At 39.1% G+C, this 26,400-nt stretch overlaps 2 protein-coding genes across 2 annotated transcripts in view; both read left to right on the top strand.

Moving 5' to 3' along the window:
* The window catches only part of STYK1 (serine/threonine/tyrosine kinase 1), a 30,422-nt gene extending 26,455 nt beyond the window's left edge, over positions 1-3,967 (top strand). The window contains 2 exon segments of the mRNA XM_052641208.1: positions 775-871; positions 3,763-3,967. Coding sequence (XP_052497168.1) covers positions 775-871; positions 3,763-3,967 — 302 coding nt within the window.
* A 10,457-nt stretch (positions 3,968-14,424) lies between these two features.
* On the top strand, positions 14,425-24,613 carry MAGOHB (mago homolog B, exon junction complex subunit). The gene is made up of 5 exons (XM_052640690.1): positions 14,425-14,558; positions 19,881-19,939; positions 20,800-20,910; positions 23,012-23,094; positions 23,837-24,613. The coding sequence occupies exons 1-5, from the start codon at positions 14,465-14,467 to the stop codon at positions 23,934-23,936; spliced, it is 447 nt and encodes a 148-aa protein (XP_052496650.1). The 5' UTR covers positions 14,425-14,464; the 3' UTR covers positions 23,937-24,613.
* Positions 24,614-26,400: the final 1,787 nt, after the last annotated feature.

Here is a 26,400-nt window from a genome sequence, read left to right on the forward strand (position 1 = left end):
AAGATTGAACTGAGCTGACACATTTTCAGAATCCAAGCTTGATTTTTGAGGTAGTCTTATAAAATCATGATTCCCTCCCTATCTGTCTCCCTCCTTCCTCTTTCTTTCCCCCAAGACTTTAACAATTCCATGGCATATTTTAAAATCCAAGCAGTATTCCAAGGATGACCTTGTGTGTGCTCAGTTGCTCAGTCGCTCAGTCGTGTCCAACTCTTTGCAACCCCATGGACTGTTGCCTGCCAGGTTCCTCTGTCCATGGAATTTTTCAGGCAAATTATTGCTGGAGAGGGTTGCCATTTCCTTCTCCAGGGGATCTTCCCCACCCAGAGATCAAAACCACATCTCTTGAGTTTCCTGCAATGGAATGCGGATTCTTTACCACTAGCGCCACCTGGGAAACCCCTAGGCTGATCTTGCATAAATATAAAAATGTTGTCTTTAGATTTATTAATCCATTTGACTGAGAAACTGCAGCACTTTCTCTTGTTTGAGAAGTAGAGGGCAGATCTTATTTCTCGCTCAGCTTTATTTTGTTACATTCCTAAAGACTTGCCATTTTCCTAAATTATCACATCTCCCTCCCCCAACATCTCCTTTCTCCAAAATTCTCCAAGTTATATCCTTATCTGATCACCAGGGATCAACTATATTATGCCTATTAGGTTTCCTACTTTTGGAGGCGATTAGCCCAGGTGGATGGAGAATAGTGTTGGTTATAGTTTATAATCTAGAAGACTCTAAAGTTGTCTTACTTGTCTCTTTCCATACCAACAGGGGCACCTCCATATCCTGAAGTCCCTCCTACCAATATCCTACAGCATCTCCAAAGAGGGCAAATCATGGAGAGACCCAGTAGCTGCACACACACCATGTAAGTGGCTTTTAAAATCTTTTTTGCTCTTTATCAGTCATGCCCTTTGTAAAGTGGCTCAGATGATCCTCAGCTGTCCTCTATGTGCTAAGGTACAACCTTAAACCAAACCTATGCAGAAAATACATCTGCTCATATATATGTGTATATGTGTCTTTACATTTGTGTGTGTGTATGTGTGTGTGTGTGTATACATGCACACACACAAACACACACATATACAATATGGAGGCAGCCACTGAATGCTATATTATAAATTTAGATTTGCCGACATTGTTAAAGTTTAGTTCCTCTGGAATGTTTAAAACAGACGAAATCCAGGGCAGGTACAGCACTGTTTTAGCTATATAAATGTCAGTCTCAGAGACTACCAGCTTCAGTTCTAATATAATTGTCATAAAATCCACAGTTACTCGCTGGTTCTTATTTGATATCTAACTTAAAAAAAATTTTCCTGGTTCTAAGCCTGTTGGAAGCCCATCAGAAGAAAGACAGTGAGAAGAAATTAGACAGCAGAAGGAAGGTATCAAATTGCCAGCAGAAAGGGACAGTTGGTGAACTAACATAGAAGCAGAAAAGTAAAAATTACATGCAGAATTTCATAAACAGTAAAGTACAAAGCAGGTTATGGTAGACTATAAGAAAGGCTTCAATTATTTTTAAGAAAGCAGGAGATAATATATTGATATACATTTCTATTTAAATTGCTGTTATTTTGTAAATTCTTCAGTACTGAAAAGGTAACTTTCTAGCACCTGAGTTTCCCACAAATACAAACAGTAATTGTATCAAGCATATTAAAAATGCTAAAAATCATAACTGTATATACTTATATACACATAGGATAGTGATGATACTGGCTGGATATACTAGAATGAAATTATTGACAAATATTTCTTGTAGGGTATATATATGTGTGTGGCTGTCCTTGATACTGGGGATAGGCGGAGACATTTAACTGAAAAAGTACCTGATCTTGAACCATGTAATATTTGGATGAGGAATACCTGAAAGAACATGAAAATCAACAGAAAGTGTGAAGCAATGAGTAGACTGGTTAAAAACTCAGATTCATGTCATAGTCAAAAAGACACATTTCAGTCTTGAGTCCTATATGTTACGTTGTTTACTTAGCTTAAAACAGGTAAAATGATAGTTCTACCTCAAAGTAATTGTGAGGCTGCAATGAAATAATGCATGTTTTAAGTTTCCCTTCCATGCCTTTTGGGCTTCCCTGATGGCTCAGTGGGTAAAGAATCTCCTTGCAATGCAAGAGACACAGGACCTCAGGTTGGGTCCTTGGGTCGAAAAGATCCCCCGGAGGAGTAAATGGCAACCCACTCTAGTATTCTTGCCTAGAAAATCCCATGGACAGAGGAGTTTGGTGGACCACAATCTGTGGGGTTGCAAAGTCAGACATGACTGAATAGTCGACTAAGCACACCATGCCTTTTATAATAAGTATGTTCTCGGTAAATGTTATCAGTATTAGTAGAGTAACATAACATCTTATACAAAGTCTAATGGTACAACATTAAAGAGTATGGGAAACACAGGTTATAAGGGAAGGAATTGAAAATTCCTACTTATACCATTAGCAAAGAAGAACCAGGGAGAGGATATTAATGCCTCGGGCAGAGCATAAGCAAAGAAAAAGCTGGGTGTTACTAACCATGTCTGGGGCATAGCTAGATGTTGTCTTAGGAGGAGGAGAGGGCTCCTGTTAAGCAAGGCCTATGTGGTAAGAAGCTGGGGCGTAGGATGCCGACTTTATAAGATGAACGGTAGGAAACTGCTGTTCTTGGGTGGCAATGAGACTTGATAAAGAGTGTTTGATAACAGACTGTGTTACACATTCTCTAGAAACTGGATTGAAACAAAGACAGACTGAAGGTGGTAAATACATCTATCTAAGGCCATTTCCTGGGGAAGCTAAATAATAAAGGGAGAAACTGACCTGGACTAATGGAAAGAACTATCTGATTACAGTATCTGAAATTAGTATGAATCATGTTATTCCATATCTTCTTATTTTCCCCTGTTGTAATGTAGCTCATACTGGTAGATAAGTTATAGCAGTAGTCTGGAATGATGTAAATTCATAATATGTAGGATGAAAACACTCAACTTCTGAAAGAGTTTTTGGTAATAGGAAAAACAACAAACTGTTTTGTCATACTGGTTGTAGTACAGCAGAAACCAACATGACATTGACCCCATGGACTGTAGCCCGACAGGCTCCTCTGACCATGAAATTCTTCAGGCAAGAACACTGGAGTGGGCAGCCATGCCCTCCTCCAGGGGATCTTCCCGACCCAGAGATCGAATCCGGGTCTCCTGTATTGGAGTCTTTACTTTACCATCTGTGCCCTGAGGAAAGCCCATAAAACGATTATATCCCAAATTTTTAAAATAAGGAAAAGAAAAAGAATAAGGTGATGAAATAGGATTAGAAGATTCAAGTGAATAAAGGAACTCACATGAATTCACATTCATGTAAAAAACTTTGCATTCATGTAAAAAAAAAAAAGATTCTTTGTTGACTGAGCCACTAGGGAAGCCCATAGTATAACTATTGACTAGTATTAACTAGTATACTATTCGTGTGACTAGTGTAACTATTCTCTACATTTATGTGTGTTCAATGTTTTCCATAATAAAAGTAGAAAAAAATCATCAGTCATTCCTATTATAAAAAAAGGTTAAGATATTAAGAGATTCAGTATGTAGGAAGGTGAGAAGGAGTAGTATTCTCTGGGAAGAGTATGGGACAGGGTAATGAATAGATTACAGAATTGTAGGGTTCTTTTGTTGAGATTTGTAAGTGAAGAAGCATATTTTTCAAACATTTGCCTTGTCAAGGAAGTCAGTTTCTCTTGTTCCCCTTTCAGGTACGGTCTCATGAAGTCCTGCTGGCGCTGGAGTGAGGACAGCCGCCCCTCACTTAGAAAGCTACACTCGTGTCTTGAAACTGCTGCTCAAAGTGCAAATGACAAGGCTGTGTTGCAAGTACCAGAGCTGGTGGTACCTGAATTGTACGCAGCTGTGGCAGGTATCAGCGTGGAGAGTATCTCCTACTGCTACAGCATCTTATGAAGGTCCTGGGACAACACCCACTTTGGGGAGATCGTATACTCTTGAAACCAGTTCCTCCAACAACAAAGACTTTCTAGTGGGAGTTAAAGGGAGAAATGGGACATGGATCTTGAATCTTCTACACATTTCGCTAGAAGCCTGAAATGATGCTGGATGAGACTGCCCTCACCATGTACCCTTGAGACGGAGAAATGCAGTTTCATTTCTGTCGTCCCAATTCTGAAGACACAGGGTAGATGGGTTGGACAGTGTCCATGCAAGGGAGGTTTTACAGATTTGCAATCTTTGTTGCAACATGGCATAGATAAGTTGGTCCCTCCTACCACAGGCTTGTTTCCTTCAAAACGTGCCTTTATCTAGACTATAGTAAGGTCCAGAAAATTGGAATCAAATGAGGGAAGAGAAAGTTGATAAAGAAATTGATGAGAAGAAAATGAAAGGTTCTATTTTCTCAGGAGTATAGATGAGGACCAAGGTCCATCCTTCACAGAGAAGGGAGAGGAAGGTCATATAGTTCTTCATTTCTGGTCCGTTCGTGCAGGGGTGAAGGAGAACCATTAAGGAAGATTTCTGAGCTTCCCTGGTGGCTCAGAGGTTAAAGCGTCTGCCTCCAATGCGGGAGACCTGGGTTTGATCCCTGGGTCGGGAAGATCCCCTGGAGAAAGAAATGGCAACCCACTCCAGTATTCTTGCCTGGAGAATCCCATGGACTGAGGAGCCTGATGGGCTGCAGTACACGGGGTCACAAAGAGTCGGACACGACTGAGTGACTTTACTTACTTACCTAAGGTATAAGCTCACCTTATATGGAGAAATACAGTCCCCTTTTATCTAACTCTGAGATAGGTAAATCCTGTTGGTACTATTCTAACTAGAAGCTGGAGGGGTGATTTCATGATTAAGAGCATTGGTTATGTATCATCCATCAGGTGGCTTTCTGGTCCCTGTTAGAATAGGGAAATCAATCCTGATTATTTATTGAAAGGACTGATGCTGAAGCTGAAGTCCCAGTACTTTGGCTACTTGATGCGAAGAGCCGACTCATTGGAAAAGACCCTGATGCTGGGAAAGATTGAGGGCAGGAGGAGAGGGGGGCGACAGAGGATGAGATCGTTGCTTGGTATCGCTGACTCAATGGCCATGAGTGAGCAAAGTCAGAAAGACAGTGAAGGGCAGGGAAGCCTGTCGTGCTGCAGTTCATGGGATCACAAAGAGCTGGGCATGACTGGGTGACTGCACAATGACAAATGAGACTATGGAGACTGAGCTCAGAGAGTCCAATAGGGCTGAAGATGAATTGATTGTGTATGTATTTAATAAATGGGAAATGTGGAAACCAGCAAGGGTGCTCACTAGCTCAGGATGTCTTCAAGGAGTGCTAGAAAAAGATGCAACCTGAGATAGAAGGATGGTAGGTTCTGATTTTCAATCATTCAATGATGTACTGTGAAACTTATTTCATTAAATTAATATTTATTGAGTGAAAGTATACATTTTGGGTTATACAGTTGCCAAAATCTTGACATAGGAGGATGAAAGTAAATAAATGTGAATTAATGTCAACAGGAAAATTCAAGAGACAATCTACATTGTCAGAAAAAGATTCCTCATGTGTAAAAAGGGATAATACCTACTTCACAAGGGTTGTTGTGAGAATGGAATGAAAGGGTGTTATTTGTACCACATGTGGCACATACTATATGACAATAAATATAATTTCCTTACCCACCCCTTTACTATCCTAGGTTCTCCTTCATGTATTTTTCATTTAACATCTGTTGTGACCAAGAAGAGAACCTTGGTCTGTCAGTCACATTGCAAGGCCGGGCACACTTAAAGATGATGGTATAGTACAAATTGTTGTTGTTTAGTTGTGTCTGACTCTTTTGTGACTTCATGGACTGTAGCCCCCCAGGCTCCTCTGTCCATGGGATTTCCCAGGCGAGAATACTGGAGTGGGTTCCTTCCCCAGGGGATCTTCTCGACCAGGGGCAAACCCACATCTCCTGCATTAGCAGGCGAATTCGTTATCACTGAACCACCCGAGGAAGCCTATAGTACAAATACCACATGACTGAAATGAGGAAGTCATTATTTTTGTGTGAGTGTCTGGATGACAACAGTCACCTCCCACTATTTCAACATACTGGAGCTGTCACGACGATGACAATTCAGTTGAACACATGGTCTGTGATTTCAAAGAATACATCAGGTACTCTTGAAGAGACATTCAAGGCTGCTATAGGAAAGCTGACTGGCAGTTGAAAAAGTTTGTATAATCCTGATGGAGTCACCCAACTGCATAGCAATTCTTGCACCTTTAGGAATAATACTACAATGACTAGTCAGAATTTTAATAAGTGGTAAGTAGCAATAGGGAGAAGGGAGGTAGAATGGCTCAGCACAAAACAATGAAATCCTATGGAATGTTGTTCTCAGCTGTTCCCTTATGTCTAATTTACAAAATATTTATTCAATATTTTCAAAGAATTGAGTATTAAGGGCACCTGTGCCAGACACTGTGCTAGATGCTGGATAAAAGAAACAGTGTTGGGTTAGAGTCTAGAAAGCAAAGGGACATTATATACATGTTTGTATGCATAACATGTGGTGTGGAGATGGTGAAGGACAGGGAGGCCTGGTGTTCTGCAGTCCAAGACAACAACAAGAATGTGTATTTGTGAATCACAGGCCATGGTAAGTGCTGTGAAGAAAAAGTACAGGGTAAGGGGAAGGGAGTAAAAAGTGGGGCCTTTGCTGAAAAAAGTGGCATTTAAAATGAGACCTTACGAATGGGGTGAGTTAGCCTGACAGTGAAGAGAAGAGCTTTCCAGCAGAAGGATTATTTACGTGAAAACACTGAGGCAAGAAAAAAAGCAGTTTGAGGAACTGTAAGGAGGCACAGTGAGGCAGGAGGGGAGTGGTGCTGATGAAACAGAGTGTTGCTCTTTCACACTGTATTTTTCTTCCCCAAGGAAAATAATGAATTCGCCTTTAGCAACAATATTCAAAGTAGTACTTGATACTCATTCATCACGGGTAATTTAGAAATAATAAAATTCAACTCTACCAAAATTCTGGGAATAAGTTAGATGATCCAGGAGAGAATACTTCACAAAATACCCACCATGTACAAAAATAGACTCAATGGAAAAGTATAGTTTTAAAAATATGTAAGAGGAACAAAATATTAATTCTGCAAATAGTCTTTCATTGTATACCACATACAAAGCTCAAAGTTAATCTCCACGGAGAAAATAAAGACAAACCTGAATGACTCAAGTCACTTATTTAGTAGTAAACTGGTGCCTCCATTTTTTTTTATTACATATCTTTATTAGGAACAATATTTTGAACACTTGATCCTAATAAAAGTATATTAATTTATATAGAGATGTAAAATATACACAGTATAAAATAAATGCAATATAAATTTAAAAGGGTAAGATAAAGGTGAAATAAATTTATTTTAAAAATATTTTGCTAATTATTTCACATTGTATGTTAATGGTTATTTTGGTAGATGGCAAAGAAACAGACAATTGCTATTTTCAATGTGATTTGTTTTTCTGGATATAGATCTGGAAAACTGGATATAGTAATTGTTTATTCAAAGGAAATTGGACTTTACCCTCAATTGGCCAGAATTTTTCCAAAAGGACAGTTATATTTCTGGCATATTTGACTTATCATTCAAATCAGGTATTTCCAAGGTAATGAATAGAAAAGAGAATTATAATGTCTACCATTTAATCAAGTTGAATCCGTGTTAGGATTTGTTTTACTGTTTTGATTTCCTCCTCTCCCAGTTTTTCTTTTCCAATTTATCCTTTATGGTTAAAAAACAATTCTAACATAGCTAGGAACTGAGCAAATGCTGACCTGGAAATCATGTCCCACTGAAACTTGACAATGTAACTTAACTTAGAATAATCTGAACCAGAGTTCTCAAATCATGTTTGTGCACAACACTTTATTTAGGTATTTTGTGCCTGAAGAATCCCATGGACAGAAGAGCCTGGAATCCACCCACGGAGGTTGCAAAGAGTTGGACACGACTGAGCACTTAGATTAAATTTGAATAATAATATTTTTCACCATTTTAAATAAAAAGTAAATCAGTTCAGTTCAGTCGCTCAGTCGTGTCCAATTCTTTGCAACCCCATGAACTGCAGCACACCAGGCCTCCTTGTCCATCACCAGCTCCTGCAGTCTACTTAAACTCATGTCCATTGAGTCAATGATGCCATCCAACCATCTCATCCTTTGTCATCCCCTTCTCCTGCCTTCAATCTTTCCCAGCATCAGGGTCTTTTCAAATGAGTCAGTTTTTTGCATCAGGTGGCCAAAATATTGGAGTTTCAGCTTCAACATCAGTCCTTCCAAATTATTCAGGACTTATTTCCTTTAGGATTGACTGCTCGGTAAATGGAAAAAGTAAATAGAATCTTCTAAATCTTAACCTTAACCAGCCAACTCATTGGAAAAGACCTTGATGCTGGGAAAGATTGAAGGCAGAAGGAGAAGAGGGCAACAGAGGATGAGATGGCTAAATGGCATCACCGATGCAATGGACATGAACTTGGGCGAACTCCAGAAGATGGTGAGGGACAGGGAAACCTGGCATGATTCCATGGGTACTTGAAGAGTCAGACATGATGGGGCAACTGAACAACAGCTGTTACTAAATTTTTTGCTTTACCATGACTCATTTAAAAAATAAATATGTGTCAAATACAACAGAAGACTGAGAAAATAAGCGATTATGCTTAATTTAGCAGACTGGCTTTACTCGTTTTGGATATAAGAGTCAGTGGTAATGCTATGTGTTAGAAGCATATAATAATGTCATATGCGTGAAAAATAATAAGTTTGAATAATGGAATTGAATATATCACCATGTCTTAATAATCTAGCAATACCTTCAACTGCTCACTATATATGAACATGTTTGAAAAACAATGGTGTGGAAGTTGTGATGTTTCTGCACAATGATGGTTCTCTTATTTTAAAAAAATAACACCACTGAGTGCTCTAAAAGACATACATGGTTGAAAGAGAGAAGTTACTACAGAAGAGAAGAGAGGAAGGTGGTGGATGGAATAAAGACTGAAATAGACCATAGTCTTCTTACATTTAAAAACATTTCAATCACCTTAAAATACTTGTTTTAGACCATATAATATTCTGGATTTACTACTTTGATCCTTTTAATGGGATGCCATTGCTGCTAAGTCACTTCAGTTGTGTCCGACTCTGTGTGACCCCAGAGACAGCAGCCCACCAGGCTCCCCCATCCCTGGGATTCTCCAGGCAAGAACACTGGAGTGGGATGCCATTGCCGTCTCTGTTTAATGGGATGAGTTAGCCTTAAAAGCTTTCTTTTTTTTTTGTAAATACAAAACCAAAACTATTCAAAAGCTACTGATAAAGGAATGAGGACAACATATAGATCAATGGAACAAAATAGAAAGCCCAGAGATAAATCCACACACATATGGACACCTTATCTTTGACAAAGGAGGCAAGAATATACAATGGAGTAAAGACAATCTCTTTAACAAGTGGTGCTGGGAAAACTGGTCAACCACTTGTAAAAGAATGAAACTAGATCACTTTCTAACACCACACACAAAAATAAATTCAAAATGGATTAAAGATCTAAATGTAAGACCAGAAACTATAAAACTCCTAGAGGAGAACATAGGCAAAACACTCTCAGACATAAATCACAGCAGGATCCTCTATGATCCACCTCCCAGAATTCTGGAAATAAAAGCAAAAATAAACAAATGGGATCTAATTAAAATTAAAAGCTTCTGCACAACAAAGGAAAATATCAGCAAGGTGAAAAGACAGCCTTCTGAATGGGAGAAAATAATAGCAAATGAAGCAACTGACAAACAACTAATCTCAAAAATATACAAGCAACTTATGCAGCTCAATTCCAGAAAAATAAACGACCCAATCAAAAAATGGGCCAAAGAACTAAATAGACATTTCTCCAAAGAAGACATACGGATGGCTAACAAACACATGAAAAGATGCTCAACATCACTCATTATCAGAGAAATGCAAATCAAAACCACAATGAGGTACCACTTCACACCAGTCAGAATGGCTGCGATCCAAAAATCTGCAAGCAATAAATGCTGGAGAGGGTGTGGAGAAAAGGGAACCCTCCTACACTGTTGGTGGGAATGCAAACTAGTACAGCCACTATGGAGAACAGTGTGGAGATTCCTTAAAAAATTGCAAATAGAACTCCCTTATGACCCAGCAATCCCACTGCTGGGCATATACACCGAGGAAACCAGAATTGAAAGAGACACATGTACCCCAATGTTCATCGCAGCACTGATTATAATAGCCAGGAGATGGAAACAACCTAGATGTCCCTCAGCAGATGAATGGATAAGAAAGCTGTGGTACATATACACAATGGAGTATTACTCAGCCATTAAAAAGAATTCATTTGAATCAGTTCTGATGAGATGGACGAAACTGGAGCCGATTATACAGAGTGAAGTAAGCCAGAAAGAAAAACACCAATACAGTATACTAACACATATATATGGAATTTAGAAAGATGGCAATGACGACCCTGTATGCAAGACAGGAAAAAAGACGCAGCTGTCTATAACGGACTTTTGGACTCAGAGGGAGAGGGAGAGGGTGGGATGATATGGGAGAATGGCATTCTATCATGTATACTATCATGTAAGAATTGAATCGCTAGTCTATGTCTGACGCAGGATACAGCATGCTTGGGGCTGGTGCATGGGGATGACCCACAGAGATGTTATGGGGAGGGAGGTGGGAGGGGGGTTCATGTTTGGGAACACATGTAAGAATTAAAGATTTTAAAATTAAAAAAAAAAAATAATAACATTCAAAAAACTAAAAAAAAAAAAAAAAAAAAGGAATGAGGACAAAAAACTACCCTTTCCAGTATTTATCACAGAAAAGTCAGAACATATATCTGGAGATTGTAAGTAGGAATGATTTGATAATTTTAAATAGTGGGGCAAAAGGCAAAAAAGGTATGTGAGGACAGAGCAGACCTAAGAGATCAAAGGAAGAATTTTAGACACTGGAAAAAGTGGAACATTTTAAAAGACTAAATTAACACTTATAAGAAATAATCATCTCTGACGATAGCCCTCTGACTTGATTTGTCACCATGAAGCTGAAAATAAAAAACTTAAAAACTCTAGTGGGAAATCATTATTTTATAAATGTATATTGTGTATTTTATGAAATCATTAAGCCTTAATTTCAGCTGGAGTTGGAAAATAAAATGTTTATTTCTTAAATACTTCACATAGGTTTTTGAAGCTGATCACAGATAGATTGCATTAGCAAAGGCGGAAATAGCTCTTTATTTGACTTAATTTCAGGAGCCCAAACATTTATTTTCATAAATAAACTGTGCTATTACTAGTCAGTATGCTCTAGTTTGACGCCTACAGCCACTGAAATTGAAATTTCTGTGTTCCAAAAATATTTTCACTACTTCCAGCCCATGCAGAAGCCTATGAACTGGCTCTTATATATTGTCCAAGGTAGCCACTAGACATGTCTGGCTATTTCATACTAAGTTCACACAAATAAGATTTAAAAATAAAAAATTCAGTTCCTCAGTCTCACTAGCCACATTTCAAGTGCTCAATAGCCATTCAGAACATTTTTACTCTGAAGTATAACATCCAAGACCACAATATACAAATGCTATATAACGTTCCAATTTTTATCATGATACAAGAGATACACAATTCGACTTTTTTTGTGGTGGTTGTTGTGGCTAATTATAACAAGGATTTAATTAAGTATATTTTCACACTGCATCTTAATAACAGATAGAGAGGATTAGTCTTGAGCTCAGATTTCTGTTTAGGAGATAAAGTTAGTCAAGGGTTACAGATAAAAATCTTAACACTGCATTCCATAAGCTCTGTTTACACAGTCACAGATCTGGTGTCTGTCGCTGTCTCTAGGCAAGCATGAACTCTGGCACATGTGCCAACAACTGGAAGGAAAAGCATTAGGGAATCCAAAGATTGCACAGGGCTTCCTACAAAAAACAAGCCAAATGGATTGCTGCCTATATTTCCAGAGATACTATAGAATATTGTGGTCAAGTTTCTGTAGATCTTCTGTGTGATAAGTACAGTGACTGACTCATCCCACTTTGCCTGGGAAGTTCCACGTCTTAGGACTGAAAGTCCCACATCCCAGGAAACTCCTTGGTCTGGACAAAACTGGAGAGGTCAGTCACCCAAGAGGTGAGGGATGGTGCTATATGTTTCTTGTATATTTTCTATAATAGCAGCCTATATTGGAATCTCCTTGGAAGAAAAGTTATGACCAACCTAGATAGTATATTCAAAAGCAGAGACATTACTTTGCTGACTAAGGTCCGTCTAGTCAAGGCTATGGTTTTTCCTGTGGTCATGTATGGATGTGAGAGTTGGACTGTGAAGAAAGCTGAGCGCCGAAGAATTGATGCTTTTGAACTGTGGTGTTGGAGAAGACTCTTGAGAGTCCCTTGGACTGCAAGGAGATCCAACCAGTCCATTCTGAAGGAGATCAGCCCTGGGTGTTCTTTGGAAGGAATGATGCTAAAGCTGAAACTCCAATACTTTGGCCACCTCATGCGAAGAGTTGACTCACTGGAAAAGACTCTGATGCTGGGAGGGATTGGGGGCAGGAGGAGAAGGGGACAACAGAGGATGAGACGGCTGGATGGCATCACGGACTCGATGGATGTGAGTCTGAGTGAACTCCGGAAGATGGTGATGGACAGGGTGGCCTGGCATGCTGCGATTCGTGGGGTCGAAAAGAGTTGGACACGACTGAGCGACTGAACTGAACTGAACTGAATATTGGAATCAAATAATTTTTCTATATTAGCATTTATACAGTGGTTAATATGGGTTTCCATATTGACACTTATACAATTGCTAATACTTCACAGAACCTGCTGAGCCTGTTTTTCCGGTTATTCCACTTCCATGAACTTTTGTGTTCTAATGACACCGAATTTCTTGGCTTTCCCAAGTCATGCATTTTAACACTGCTGTGCCTTTGCTCAGGCTGATTGCTTTTCCATCCCTCCGAACATATACTGAATTTATCCAAGGTCCAATTCAAATAGCATCTTGTCACAAATCTTCCCTGATATTTCCCCTTTCTTCTACTTCCCCTCTTCCCCAATAAAGTAACTTGAGTCCTCTGCAATATTACCAGCATTAAACAAACAAACAAAACTTTCTTATAGCATTTGCTTTCATGAATTAATATGTATCGACATGTTCGTTTTCTAGACCACAAGCACAAAGGACTATTTTTTATTACCAGTGCCCAACCATTTCTGGCACATAGGAAATGCCCATTATAACTCATGTTGTTTCATAAATTTTAAATCTTATTTCACATACATTATCTCATCTGGTCCTTTCAACAGTTTTTTGAGCTTGACAAAGTTGATTGTAGTCTATTCATTTGGTTGACCAATAAAACGGATTAAAGATAGGGTCTTAAACGAAGTTAGGTAGAGATAAGTAATGGGCATAAATCCCAGTCTTCTGACTGCCACTCTCTTTATCAAATACCACTAAAGGTTAAAGGGTATCCAACAAGCAGGACTATTCTGTGTGTCGATAAAAGAAAGGTAATCAATATAACCGAAGAGGAAAAAAAAAAAAAAAACAGGCTTTGTGTAAAGCTCAGCTTGTCTTTCTCCATCCTTCAAAACCCACTCCAGGTGAGCGCTATTTCATTTCCCCAGTATAACTCTAGAGAGTAAGAAATGTGGGCTAAACCACTTGACCTGTGATCAAACTGCCGAAACTCCAGTAACTGAACGTTTTATTATTGATAGAAATTTTGTTCGTATCGTGACTGTCAAGAGATTTTGCTTCAATGTGCTCTTCAAATTTTCAGACAGCCTGTCTTGATGGATTCTTTCTACTTTGTCTCGTCTGGCTTCTAGATGCCAGAAAGCGAGCCATCATTGTCCAAAGGGGAGAGGCCTGTGTTAGAAGTCTAGCAAGAGAAATGGCTGTACTGCAGGTCTGCATTCTGATTCTGGGCTTTTACCTTGACTCACCCCATTAACCTGGGGGATAAGGCCACACCCACCTCACGGGATGCCGTGAGACCCCAAAAGTCAGAGCGACTTTTAATTTAGAACTTAGAGCAACTCCGAACTTTAGTTCGGAGGCCATAACAAATGCTTTCATATGTTATCACTTGTGTTTTCCCAATATAATATGATCTAACGAATTTGGAAAATAATATGACCTTAGTAAAGCAGAGTTCATGCCTTTGCAACCCTGCCCCACTGCACCCTAGCTCCCACCCGCTTTTCTTTCGGGCCGAGGGAGGCTGAAGGGGCGCGCCCGCTATGACGTGTAATGCTTGGGCGACTGACGTCACTGCCAGGCGCCGGGAGTCACGTCGGTCGGTCCTTCGGCGGGCTTTTCGGGGACAAAGATGGCTATGGCCAGCGATTTCTACCTACGCTACTACGTAGGGCACAAGGGCAAATTTGGACACGAGTTTCTGGAGTTTGAGTTTCGGCCGGACGGTGAGCGGAAGAGAGGCGACTGCCGCAACTGGGAGTGGTGATGAGCAGGGGAGAAGCGAGGCGGAGAGGCCGCGAAGGAGGCAGGGTGGGTGGGTGAGCTTGCTCGGGCTCGTGAGTGTACAGTTGGGTCCAGGAGCTTAAAAATGTAGGAAGCTTGCATTGGTTTGAGGGAATAAAGAGAATTAATCGGTGTCAATTATTTCAGAAAAGCCTATGCTACCTTTGATCCTAAAGTTCAAGCTATAGTAATCAGAATTCTAGAATCAGTTCACCGGAAGGGACCTTAACGGCCTTCTAGTTAATTAACCTAATACTTGGACAGTTTTTGACAACATCCCCACCACGCGGTGGACCCATGGACACTTAAAATCTTCCTTTAAATAGTAAATTTCAGACGGCCCATTCATCCGGAATTAATTTACTTGTTCAGGCACTGTATGGGAGGCAGAAAAGCAAAATGCTCTGAGGGTGGGAAACCCAACGTGTAGAAACACGAGTGTAATGATGTCTTTCGGGTGCTTAAATACAGTTGTTCGCTATTGGATGCATTAAGACTATTAAAAGGGGGCGCGGTTAGTTCTGCATGAAAGAGTCGGAAATCTTTTTTGAGAAGGCGACCATTGAGATGAGTATTGGAATGAGAGGACGTATTTTCTTGGTCTCTGGGAGAAAAGGCGTCAGACTCCTGAGCGCCCTAAGAGTGGGGAAGGGGGCCCGGGGTGAGGTGAAACTGCCAGTTGCCCAAGAAATATGTGGCAAATTCTACATTTTGACAACTAATTCTCTTTAGATAGTTGTACTGTATATTGAACTGTTATTGTAACAACAGTAGTCCAACTGCATAGACTGTTTTTCTGAATGCATATTATGTGCTGGGCAACACGTAAAAACAAAAATTGAGGGTACAGCAGTGCATAAGACGTTTTCATTCCCCTCAAGGAGTTATATCTTGGTGGATGACATAAACATAAAACTAAGTGTAAATCGGTATGCATATTAGGCGCTGTGTTCATGCTTTGGACAAAGTTCTGGGAGGGCATGAAAGAAAAATTAGGGGAGGTTCACATACTAGGAAAAGGGAAGAATATCAGATACATCAGGTAGAAGTCAGGGTAACTACATTCTGCAATTATTTAGGAACCTTAATCCCTAATCTTCCTGGTTCCCCTCAGGTTGTTTCTAAATTTAGCTCAGGAGCCAAATTTACTTGAATTCTTTTTATCTTTTCTTTCTTTGGACTTCCCTGGTGGCTCAGATGGTAAAGCATCTGCCTACAATGTGGGAGACCTGGGTTCAATCCCTGGGTTTATACTGTCTTCAGGGTCTTGGCTTGTGAACAGCTTTTAGCTGGTCAATTTTAGCCAGTCACATGGATGAAACAGTCTTTTCTTAATCTTCAGTTCAGTTCAGTCACTCCAACTCTTGGTGACCCCATGGAATGCAGCAGATCAGGCTTCCCTGTCCATCACCAACTCCTGGAAGCTAAGTTCAAACTCATGTCCATCAAGACAGTGATGCCATCCAACCATCTCATCCTCTGTTGCTCCCTTCCCCTGCCTTCAGTCTTTCCCAGCATCAGAGTCTCTTCCAATGAATATTCAGGACTGATTTCCTTAAGGATGGACTGGTTGAGTCTCCTTGCAGTCCAAGGGACTCTCAAGAGTCTTCTCCCAACACCATAATTCAAAAGCATAAATTCTTCCACACTCAACTTGCTTTATAGTGCAACTCTCACATCCATACCTGACTACTGGAAAAACCATAGCTTTGACTAGAGGAATCTTTGTCAGCAAAGTAATGTCTCTGCTTTTTAATGTGCTCTCTAGGTTGGTCAGGACTTTTCTTCCAAGGAGTAAGTGTCTTTTAATTTCATGGCTGCAATCACCATCTGCAGTGATTTTGGAGCCCAGAAAAATAAGTCAGCCACTGTTTCCACTGTTTCCCCATCTATTTGCCATGAAGTGATGGGACCAGGTGCCATGATCTTAGTTTTTGAATGTTGAATTTTAAGCCAACTTTTTCACTCCTCTTTCATCAAGAGGCTCTTTAGTTCTTTGCTTTTCTGCCCTAAGGGTGCCATCATCTGAATATCTAAGGTTATTGATATTTCTTCCGGCAATCTTGATTCCAGTTTGTGCTTTATCCAGCCTGGCATTTCGCATGATGTACTCTACATAGAAGTTAAATAAGCAGGGTGACGATATACAGCCTTGACATACTCCTTTCCCAATTTGGAACCAGTCTGTTGTTCCATGTCTGGTTTTAACTATTGCTTCTTGACCTGCATACAGATTTCTCAGAAGGCAGGTAAGGTGGTCTGGTATCCCCATCTTTTGAGGAATTTTCTACAGTTTATTGTGATCCACACCGTCAAAGGCTTTGGCGTAGTCAGTAAAACTGAAGTATATGTTTACGTACTGTTGAAGCCTGGCTTAGAGAATTTTGAGCATTACTTTGCTAACATGTGAGATGATTGCAATTGTGCAGTAGTTTGAACATTCTTTGGCATTGCTTTTCCTTGGGATTGGAATGAAAGCTGACCTTTTCCAGTCCTGTGGCCACTGCTGAGTTTTCCCAATTTGCTGGCATATTGAGTGCAGCACTTTCGCAGCATCATCTTTTAGGATTTGAATTAGCTCAGCTGGAATTCCATCACCTCCACTAGCTTTGTTCATAGTGATGCTTCCTAAGGCCCACTTGACTTTGCACTCCGGGATATCTGGCTCTAGGTGAGTAATCACACCATTGTGCTTATCTGGGTCATGAAGAACTTTTTTATATAGTTCTTCTGTGTATTCTTGCCACCTCTTCTTAATATCTTCTGCTTCTGTTAGGTCCATACCATTTCTGTCCTCTATTGTGCCCATCTTTGCATGAAATGTTCCCTTAGTATCTCTAATTTTCTTGAGGAGAATTCTAGTCTTTCCCATTCTATTATTTTCCTCTATTTCTTTGCATTGATCACTGAGGAAGGCTTTCTTATCTCTTCTTGCTATGGAAGAACTCTGCATTCAAATGGGTATATCTTTCCTTTTCTCCTCTGCCTTTGGCTTCTCTTTTTTTCACAGCTATTTGTAAGGCCTCCTCAGACAACCATTTTGCCTTTTTGTATTTCTTTTTCTTGGGGATGATCTTGATCACTGCCTCCTGTACAGTGTCACAAACCTCTGTCCATAGTTCATCAGGCACTCTGTCTATCACATCTAACCCCTGAATTTATTTCTTACTTCCACTATATAATCATAAGGGATTTGATTTAGGTCATACCTGAATGGTCTAGTAGTTTTCCCTACTTTTTTCAATTTAAGTCAGCTCCCAGTCTTGTTTTTGCTGACTATATAGAGCTTCTCTTCTTTGGCTGCAAAGAATATAATCAGTCCAGTTTCAGTATTGACCATCTGGTGATGTCCATGTGTAGAATCTTCTCTTGTGTTGTTGGAAGAGGGTGTTTGCTATGACCAGTGTGTTCTCTTGGCAAAACTCTGTTAGCCTTTGCCCTGCTTCATTTTGCACTCCAAGGCCAAACTTGCCTGTTACTCCAGGTGTCTCTTGACTTCCTACTTTTGCATTCTAGACCCCTATGATGAAAGGGATATCTTTTTTGGGTGTTAGTTCTAGAAGGTCTTGTAGGTCTTCATAGAATCATTCAACTTCACGTTCTTCAGCGTTAGTAGTTGGGCCATAGACTTGGATTGCTGTGATATTGAATGATTTGCCTGGAAGCAAACAAATCATTCTGTCATTTTTGAGACTGCACCCAAGTACTGCATTTTGGCCTGTTTTCTTGACTATGGGGGCTACTCCATTTCTTCTGAGCAATTCTTGCCTACAGTAGTACATACACTGGTCATCTGAATTAAATTCACCCATTCCAGTCCATTTTAGTTCACTGATTTCTAAAATATCAGTGTTCACTCTTGCCATCTCCTGTTTGACTACTTTCAATTTACCGTGATTTGTGGACCTAACATTCCAGGTTCCTATGCAGTCTTGTTCTTTACAGCATCGGACTTCACTTCCATCACCAGTCACATCCACAACTGGGAGTTGTTTTCTCTTTGGCTCTGTCTCTTCATTATTTCTGGAGTTATTTCTCCACTCTTCTCCAGTAGCATATTGGGCACCTACCGACATGGGGAGTTCATCTTTCGTGTGTCACATCTTTTTGCCTTTTCATACTGTTCATGGGGTTCTTGAGACAAGAATACTGAAGTGGTTTGCCATTCCCTTCTCCAGTGGACCACGTTTTGTCAGAACTCTCCACCATGACATATATGTTTTGGTGGGCCTACACAGCATGGTTCATAGTTTGGTTGAGTTAGACAAGGCTGTGGTCCATGTGATCAGTTTGATTAGTTTTCTGTGATTATGGTTTTCATTCTATCTGCCTTCTGATGGTTAAGGGTAAGAGGCTTCTTAATCTTCGATTGACTATTTTCAGGGAAGTTTCATTTCAGAACAGTAGTTCTCATCTGCCACCACTGTTTCATAACCTTTCTATCAGTAATAATGAGACCCAAAGACAGCAGTTCCTTAGAGATTCACCTTATTAAGATAACCTCTCATTTTAGAGGATCTGGATCACGTTACAGCTGTACCTAGGCAACTGACCAGCCATGAGGAGAAGCGTACATTCAATGTAAATCAGAAAACAAACTAGCCAGTTTTTATTTGGAAGCAGCATGTAGTTTGTATTGCTTCTTAATTACAGTTCTAAAATAGTAGCATTACCATAATACATTGAAGTGAAGGAAGATAAATGAGAACATTTTGGAGTCATTAGAAAGGCATGTATATTGGTACAAAGTAGATTTAAGTCTGAATCTTGTGTGACTCTGAGCAAGTTACTTAACTCTCTGTTTTTCTTAACTGTGAATAGGTGAGAGAATGAAACCTACTTTTTAGGGTTGTTTTACAGATTAGATTAAATGCTCTGGGTAACTCAGCACCAATAAGACATAAATACGACAATCACACAATAAAGTAAGGTAAACTTTAGAAGAAACGTTAGTTCTTTTTTGAGATTCCCTGTTTAAATCATGATGTTGCTTAAGAAAATGGGTTTTGAAAATGACCCTCTTATTATATGAAATCATATTGAAGGCATGGAGTATGAACAGTTGATTGGCTTCAACTTCAGCCAGCATAACAGCAAATGCGTATCCAGCATTGATCTTATGCCAGGAGGGAGCAAATATTAATAAAAGTAGTAGTGTAATATAGATTTTACCTTCAAAATTGCTTATGATGTCATTTCTTTATTTATTACTATCTTTAGCAGTTTTTGCTGTTATAGGTTGAATTTTTTTGTACTTCCTCCAGGAAAACTTAGATATGCCAACAACAGCAATTATAAAAATGATGTCATGATCAGAAAGGAGGTACGTTCTTTTCAGATGTCTAATTTTTTGTGTTAAGCCTGTTTTCCTCATGTCTGTTTTTACTTACTTATTTAAAGTACATGTAAGACTTCCCTGGTGGCTCAGACGGTAAAGCGTCTGTCTACAATGCGGGAGACCCGGGCTCGATCCCTGGGTTGGGAAGATCCTTTGAAGAAGGAAATGGCAATCCACTCCAGTACTATTGCCTGGAAAATCCCATGGACAGAGGAGCCTGGTAGGCTACACTCCATGGGGTCGCAAAGAGTCGGACACGACTGAGCGACTTCACATTCACATTCAAGGCTATAGAGAAGAGGCTGATTTATAGATTGAAAAAGGATTCTTTGTAGCATCTATAACAGCAAAAGAATCAGTCTGAATATATTAAGTTGTAGTCTCACATTTGAGCATATAAGTTAATTCATTTTATAATTAATTAACTTGGTCTTTTTACTCTGCTCATTATTTAAAATTAATTGACAATAATGTTTTAAACACAGGATGCATTTTAAATGAAAGCCTCAAAAGTTAGGTGAAAGAAAGAGTTCCCGCACTGTGATGTGTATTTGCATTTGACACCGTTCACCTCATAAATTTTGTGTTAACCACTCAGAGATATTTGATACAAGATTTTAAGGAGGGAATAATGATACAAAGGGGGAAAAATATGTTTTAAAGGAAAGGGCAAGAGAGTGAAGAAAAAGCAATAAGAAGGATGAACGATTCTCTCCTTTTAGAATCAGAATTAAATTTTTCTTTAATATTCTATTTGAATACTCAGGGTTTGTAACTCCGTTTTATTATTTCTGTCTAAGTTGTGTCAAGACATAGACCCTGACATTTTTATTACTTGCTTTCAGGCTTATGTACACAAGAGTGTCATGGAAGAACTGAAGAGAATTATTGATGACAGTGAAATTACAAAAGAAGATGATGCTTTGTGGCCTCCCCCTGACAGGGTTGGCCGGCAGGTTTGTATTTAATAATTCTTTAAATGCATAAATTGTAAACATTATTAATAGAATTGTTGTGGTTCTCCTTATTTATCTAGAATAGATCCTCATTGAATCTTGGATTTTTTTCATCTAGTAGGCACCTGGTAAATGGTTTATAATTGTATTTCACTTTGCATCAATTTGTGAGCTACCTCCTAGTAATAAAGGAGTCAGTTTAGACATCTTTCTGAACAGTCTTCTCTGCAGCCACCGCAGCTAACCTTAGGGTGTTTTCACAGTATTAGAATTAATTTCCATTATAGGTTAAGTACTTTTATAAGGACTAATGAGTTCTTGCCTGATGAACTGTAATCCACCAGGCTCCTCTGTCCATGGGATTTTCCAGGCAAGAATACTGGAGTGGGCTGCCATTTCCTCCTCCAGGGAATCTTCCTGACCCAGGGGTCAAAGCCAAAGCTGTGTCTCTTGCATCTCCGGCAGTGGCAGGCAGATTCTTTACCACTGGCACCACTTGGGAAGCCCAATGATAATAAATAATAAAAATAGGTAGGAAAAAACTAAAATGTTTGATGAATTTGAGAATTAGGATTCTCACTATGTAAAATTCGCTTTCTCCAGATATATAACTTTGAAAATTCTTACTTGCTTCTTTACACTCCAGAGAGATTTGATTGGTTTCTTTGTTCAAACTGACCATTGCCTTTGCCTGTCATATTCCCTTCAGAAAAATTGATATTTCTCAAAGGGCTGCTGAAGAGCTCTGAAGGCCTGATTTCACTCTGTAGAAAGACAGTTTGATTTCTGAATTGGGTCTTTTCAACTGCTGGAAGAATGAGATATGACTGCAGGAGGAAGAAACACTTAATTTCGCTTTTGTGTGTTCCTGAGGATTATACTCTATAAGAACTTCTTTGACTAGAAGAAAATGTGGAGAATAGATGCTGATGCTCTGTAGCAGTAACTTAACGCTTCTATTTAAAGAAACATTATTTAGGAAAGCAAAGGTAATAGTTAACAGTATTTATTGTATTCACTGTGAACACTTTTAAGAAGTAAATTTAAATCTCCATTTGTTTTAGACACACATATATATATATAGGCATTAAAAATCAGAAACAATAGCAGCAAACCTTTTATTTATCTCTTAGACTCAAGGAGAGAGCAGTGTTTTCATCTACCCACTTGATCATGTGTTCATGTGTTTTGGATAATGGGGAGGATTACTTCTGCCGTTGAAGTTGTCTCTTGGATCTGTAGGTCAAAGATTTTGATTGCTTGAGAGTCTTAGTTAATTATCCATTCTGTGTGTGTGTGCCATAAAGGGGCATAATTAGATCTTTTCTGATCAAATACAGATCTGGGAATGTCTTTAATGGCATCTGTTAATTTAAACTGAAAACTTAATACAGACCTAGCCTCTTAATTTTTCATTTTAGATTTGCAGATAAAATGTGGAGAAAAATTTATACTTAATTTTGTATGCAAATCTTTCAGTTTTACAATCCAAGAGTTAAATATTAGTACCATCACATATTAGTGGTTGTAAATACAAACAGTTTTTTTTTTTTTTTTTTATCTTGCTTTTGAGTCTTGGGCTTTATATTTGTAAAATCAGGGAATAAAGCTGACCTGAGAAAGACAGGCTTTATTAGCCCAGTTTTGGGGATTACAAAGAACATGTTTTTAAAGTCCCTATCAGCAGGTCTGATACACAGTAGGTGCTAAATAGTGCTATTATTAGCATTATGCAGTTTATTTGTAGAGCCTGGTAGAAAGGATAAATGTATTTATTATATTAAAAATAGGCTTAAACCCATATTCTTAGTTTTTATTGACATCACTATTTCTGTGTGACTCTGAAGTCTATCATTCATTTGATAGCATCTTCTTTATCAGATCTCTGGAAAGCAGTTCTTGATTCATCCTAATACTGGGGAACTCTGAGGAGTTGAGATTTTTACTTTACAGACATAGTTTATAGTTAACAAATTGTTTCTTTTTTATTTTTACCCCCTCCTCTATTATGGCTAGAAAACTTGCAGCTAAAATCAGGACCTCTTGGTTGTAAGAGAGGAATTTTTACACTAACTACATTTCTCTGTTTTATTTTTTTCAGGAGCTTGAAATTGTAATTGGAGATGAACACATTTCTTTTACCACATCAAAAATAGGTTCTCTTATTGATGTCAATCAGTCAAAGTGAGTATTAAAAGCATTAATAAAAGTTAAAGCATTTTGACTAAATTGACATGACGTATTAGGCTTATTTTAGACCCATAGCCAGTTTGATGAGATTAATTGTATCCTGTAGCAATTTATTATGTATATGTAATCCTCATTTTTATATTAGTGAAGACTTATTATCAAAGAAGTTAACAGTGTATTTTACTGATTCCCAAAATTAGTCTGGATGCAGCCCCACAGAGTTTAAAAGAAATCCTTCTTGAATTTCTCAGCCTTATTAGTTCCATATGACATCATTTGCCTCCTTGGGTTTAATACTTGAAAGAAATGGAGAAAAGCCCAATATAGCTTAAGTATGGCTGTAGCCATATGTGCCTTCCCAAGCTCTGTGTGGGGCAGATACCTCTTACTATTATCTGAAAAAGCTCTCTGCCTCCTTCTACTACTTTCCACTCTCTCCCCTCAAAATGTTCTCCTAGTGTTATTTTCTTATCAGCGTAACTTATAATAACTTAACTTGTTCGCTTAACTGGTTTCAGTGTAAAAGAGAGAGAGGAATTTCAGAGAAAAGTTCAGAGAAAAGATAAAGATAGAAATTGTCCAGTACATCAGTTATATTAATAGTTATCAGAAAATCCTTTCTCCTCAGTTCCTTTAATTTTTTTTGGTTTTTGGTCTCTGTTTTAAGAATTAATTTATATTATTATGTTGCTTCATTCTTAGAATAAAAAACTAACTTTTATCTTTTAAATTTTAGGGATCCTGAAGGCCTTCGAGTATTTTACTATTTGGTACAGGACCTGAAGTGTTTAGTGTTTAGTCTTATTGGATTACATTTCAAAATTAAACCAATCTAAACTATATGTTTTTTGAAACTGGGTTTATATTTAATTAAGGGGTGGGTGAGGGAGGATTTGTTCATTTATAATATTGGGGGTTTTATGAATGTGAAGCAAACTTTTTTGTATGCAAGTTGAAAACAACACAATATCTAAGCAGGCTTAACTGTTATCTTCACTTGAGTCCAAGTGGGTTAAGCAGTCACCACACACATTAAACTCTGTAAATAAAAGCCACCTTTTGTTGAAATTTTGCTCCAGTAAAACATCACAGCCTGGATGGAGAGTGCTTTTGGTCCTTCCGGAGGCCAGATCTCTGATTCATTTTAAAGATGAAAATTGTTCTAGAAGGTGTATCCTATGACAGAAGGTCTTTTATGTAGAAACATATAGCCAGATTCCCTTCTGCTTAAAAGCAGTTGTAGATCTCCCCTTGTTTCTGCCACACCTGACCGAATTTAAGTTTTTGGTGCTCATAAAAGTTGTTTATAGAAGCTTTTGGATTCTTTACGTTTGTCACAAACTCCTCTTAGGGGTTTTTCACATTTCAATGTTTTTGTGTAAGCAGTGATTTCCTCAAGGTTACAAAGGTAAAGTCAGTATCCAAAGTTAGACACATCTTTTATTATGTGCCTACTCCCATATTTCACAATCCACATATTTTGTATATCTGTGGGAAATAAATGAGTTCTCAGCTCTACAAATTATTTAAAATTTGGACTTCCGTGTGTGTGTGCATTTGTGTGTGTCTGTAATTTACATCCTAACTCCTAATGAACACAAGTCCCAGTCATATTTCCCAGTTCCCTTCAACCTCTTTCTGATAGACTTGATTACTTTGCCTGTTAGTAACTCATACCCTGGTATTCTGTTACTTTTCCATCTGCACCTTCACTCTGAAAGTATGCAGTCCTGGCAGTCATCATCCACTTTGCCCAAAGAGCAGTCAGGTCCCCTCTAGGGACCTTTGGGTGGAAGAACTGGGGTCTGACAGCTAGCCAGGGCTCTGGAGCAGCTAGACTAGAGCAACTCTGGTAAACTTCTGTTCGATAATAGAGATGCTCTCGATATGAGCAGTCCAGTAGCGTAGCCACTGGATACTGCACGTGGCTACTGAGTAGTTGAAATGTGGCTAACATGACTGAATTTAGAGTCATGTTAATTAAAAGTAATGTTTTCCAATGTTTTATTATGAAAAATTTCAAACATAGAAAACTTAAAAGACCCATATATGCCAATTTAGGTTCTATAACATTTTCCCTTTACTGTAGTAAGTCTAAGTCATGTCCTCTTGTTGGATTTTTCATTTACAGATGAAATAACAGGCATAATTGATGCTATTTAATTTTTAATAGATTGAGATAGGCAAATGAGGCTGGTGGCTACCCTTTGGATAGTATAGCTCTGGAGCACGGCTTGGTAGCTTGTTTACTGTGGAGTGCATTAAAATGCATATCCTCTTCTGGTTTGCCATGGAAAGTCACCTGGTCTCCAAACCACCACTGTGAAAGACTGTGCTGTCATCCCCTTCAGGTTGCTTAGATGAAAGCAAGCATTTCTATTCAAGGTGTAGACCCTGATGAATGTGCAATATAAAACCATGTTACACTGGGTGTCAACCTCAAGGAGAAAACTCCTGTGGGCCCACAATTTTTGGTTGCTCCTCAAAATACTCATTCTGTGGGTCCTGTTGAATAAGGTAATCCACTCAGGACTGAGCAAGACTGGGGAGAATTAGTCCTTGGATGAGAAAGTCTTTAACGTGTTAACTCTGTCCTCATTCATAACTTACCCCAGGCATCCCTGGTTGCTCAGTGGTAAAGAATCCACCTGTCAATACAGGAGGTGTGGGTTTGACCCCTGGGTTGGGAAGATCCCCTGGAAAAAGAAATGGCAACCCAGTCCAGTATTCTTGCCTGGAAATTCCCATGGACAGAGGAGCCTGGCGGACTACTAGCCATAGGGTCGCAAAGAATTGACGGAACTGACATGACTTACCACACATGCAGCATTATATGACAATGAGATTAAAAATAAAATAATGACTTGAGGGTGAGCCTATAGTCCAAACCATGTAATAGAGTAGCAAGAACACTGAAGAATTGAAGTTCTTTATTATGGCACTGCATGGAACTATTTTGCCTTTCAACTTGTGAATAGACTTTATCCCTTCAGTTCAGTTCAGTTCAGTTCAGTCGCTCAGTTGTGTCTGACTCTCTGCGACCCCATGAATCGCAGCACGCCAGGCCTCCCTGTCCATCACCAACTCCTGGAGTTCACTCAGACTCGCGTCCATTGAGTCAGTGATGCCATCCAGCCATCTCATCCTCGGTCGTCCCCTTCCCCTCCTGCCCCCAATCCCTCCCAGCATCAAAGTCCTTTCCAATGAGTCAATTCTTCGCATGAGGTGGCCAAAGTACTGGAGTTTCAGCTTCAGCATCAGTCCTTCCAATGAAAACCCAGGACTAATCTCCTTTAGGAA

Source organism: Budorcas taxicolor, chromosome 5 (assembly GCF_023091745.1).
Source record: "Budorcas taxicolor isolate Tak-1 chromosome 5, Takin1.1, whole genome shotgun sequence".
Taxonomy (NCBI): Eukaryota; Metazoa; Chordata; class Mammalia; order Artiodactyla; family Bovidae; genus Budorcas; species Budorcas taxicolor.